General features: G+C 64.0%; 1 protein-coding gene across 1 annotated transcript in view; it reads right to left on the bottom strand.

Annotated features, from left to right (window-relative positions):
- Nucleotides 1-378, bottom strand: part of RBPMS (RNA binding protein with multiple splicing) — a gene marked incomplete at its 3' end in the record, with an annotated part of 5,359 nt that overhangs the window by 2,084 nt on the left and 2,897 nt on the right. The window contains exon 5 of the mRNA XM_009885807.1: nucleotides 158-335. Within this exon, the coding sequence (XP_009884109.1) occupies nucleotides 158-335 (178 nt within the window). The remainder of the gene's footprint in view (nucleotides 1-157; nucleotides 336-378) is intronic.

Consider the following 378-nt stretch of genomic DNA (forward strand, 5'->3'; position numbering starts at 1 on the left):
AAACCTCGGGGTCGGCGGAGAAGGATAGGGGGAGGGAGGACGGCAGTGCCTGTTAGCCGGGCAGAGGTTAGTGGTGCGGCGAGCACCGAGGGGAACGGGGAAAGGGGGGGGATCTGGGGTGGGTGAGCGCAGTGGTGGCGTTTGGGGTCTGAATTACCTGGGCGTGCAGCGAAGCGGGATAGGTGAAAGCAGGAGGAGGTAGAGCAGGTGCTAACTCCGCTGGGTACAGAGGGTACGGCCCCCACACTTCAGGGCTACTGGGGTAAAGTGCAGGCACTGTGAGCTCGTCTGCAAGAAAAGAAGAAGGAGAGTTAACGGCGACCGACCAGCCGCGACTCGTGCCCGCGGGGCAGCAGCGAGGCGAGGAAACGGGGTCCG

Source organism: Charadrius vociferus, unplaced genomic scaffold (assembly GCF_000708025.1).
Source record: "Charadrius vociferus isolate BGI_N301 unplaced genomic scaffold, ASM70802v2 scaffold215, whole genome shotgun sequence".
Taxonomy (NCBI): Eukaryota; Metazoa; Chordata; class Aves; order Charadriiformes; family Charadriidae; genus Charadrius; species Charadrius vociferus.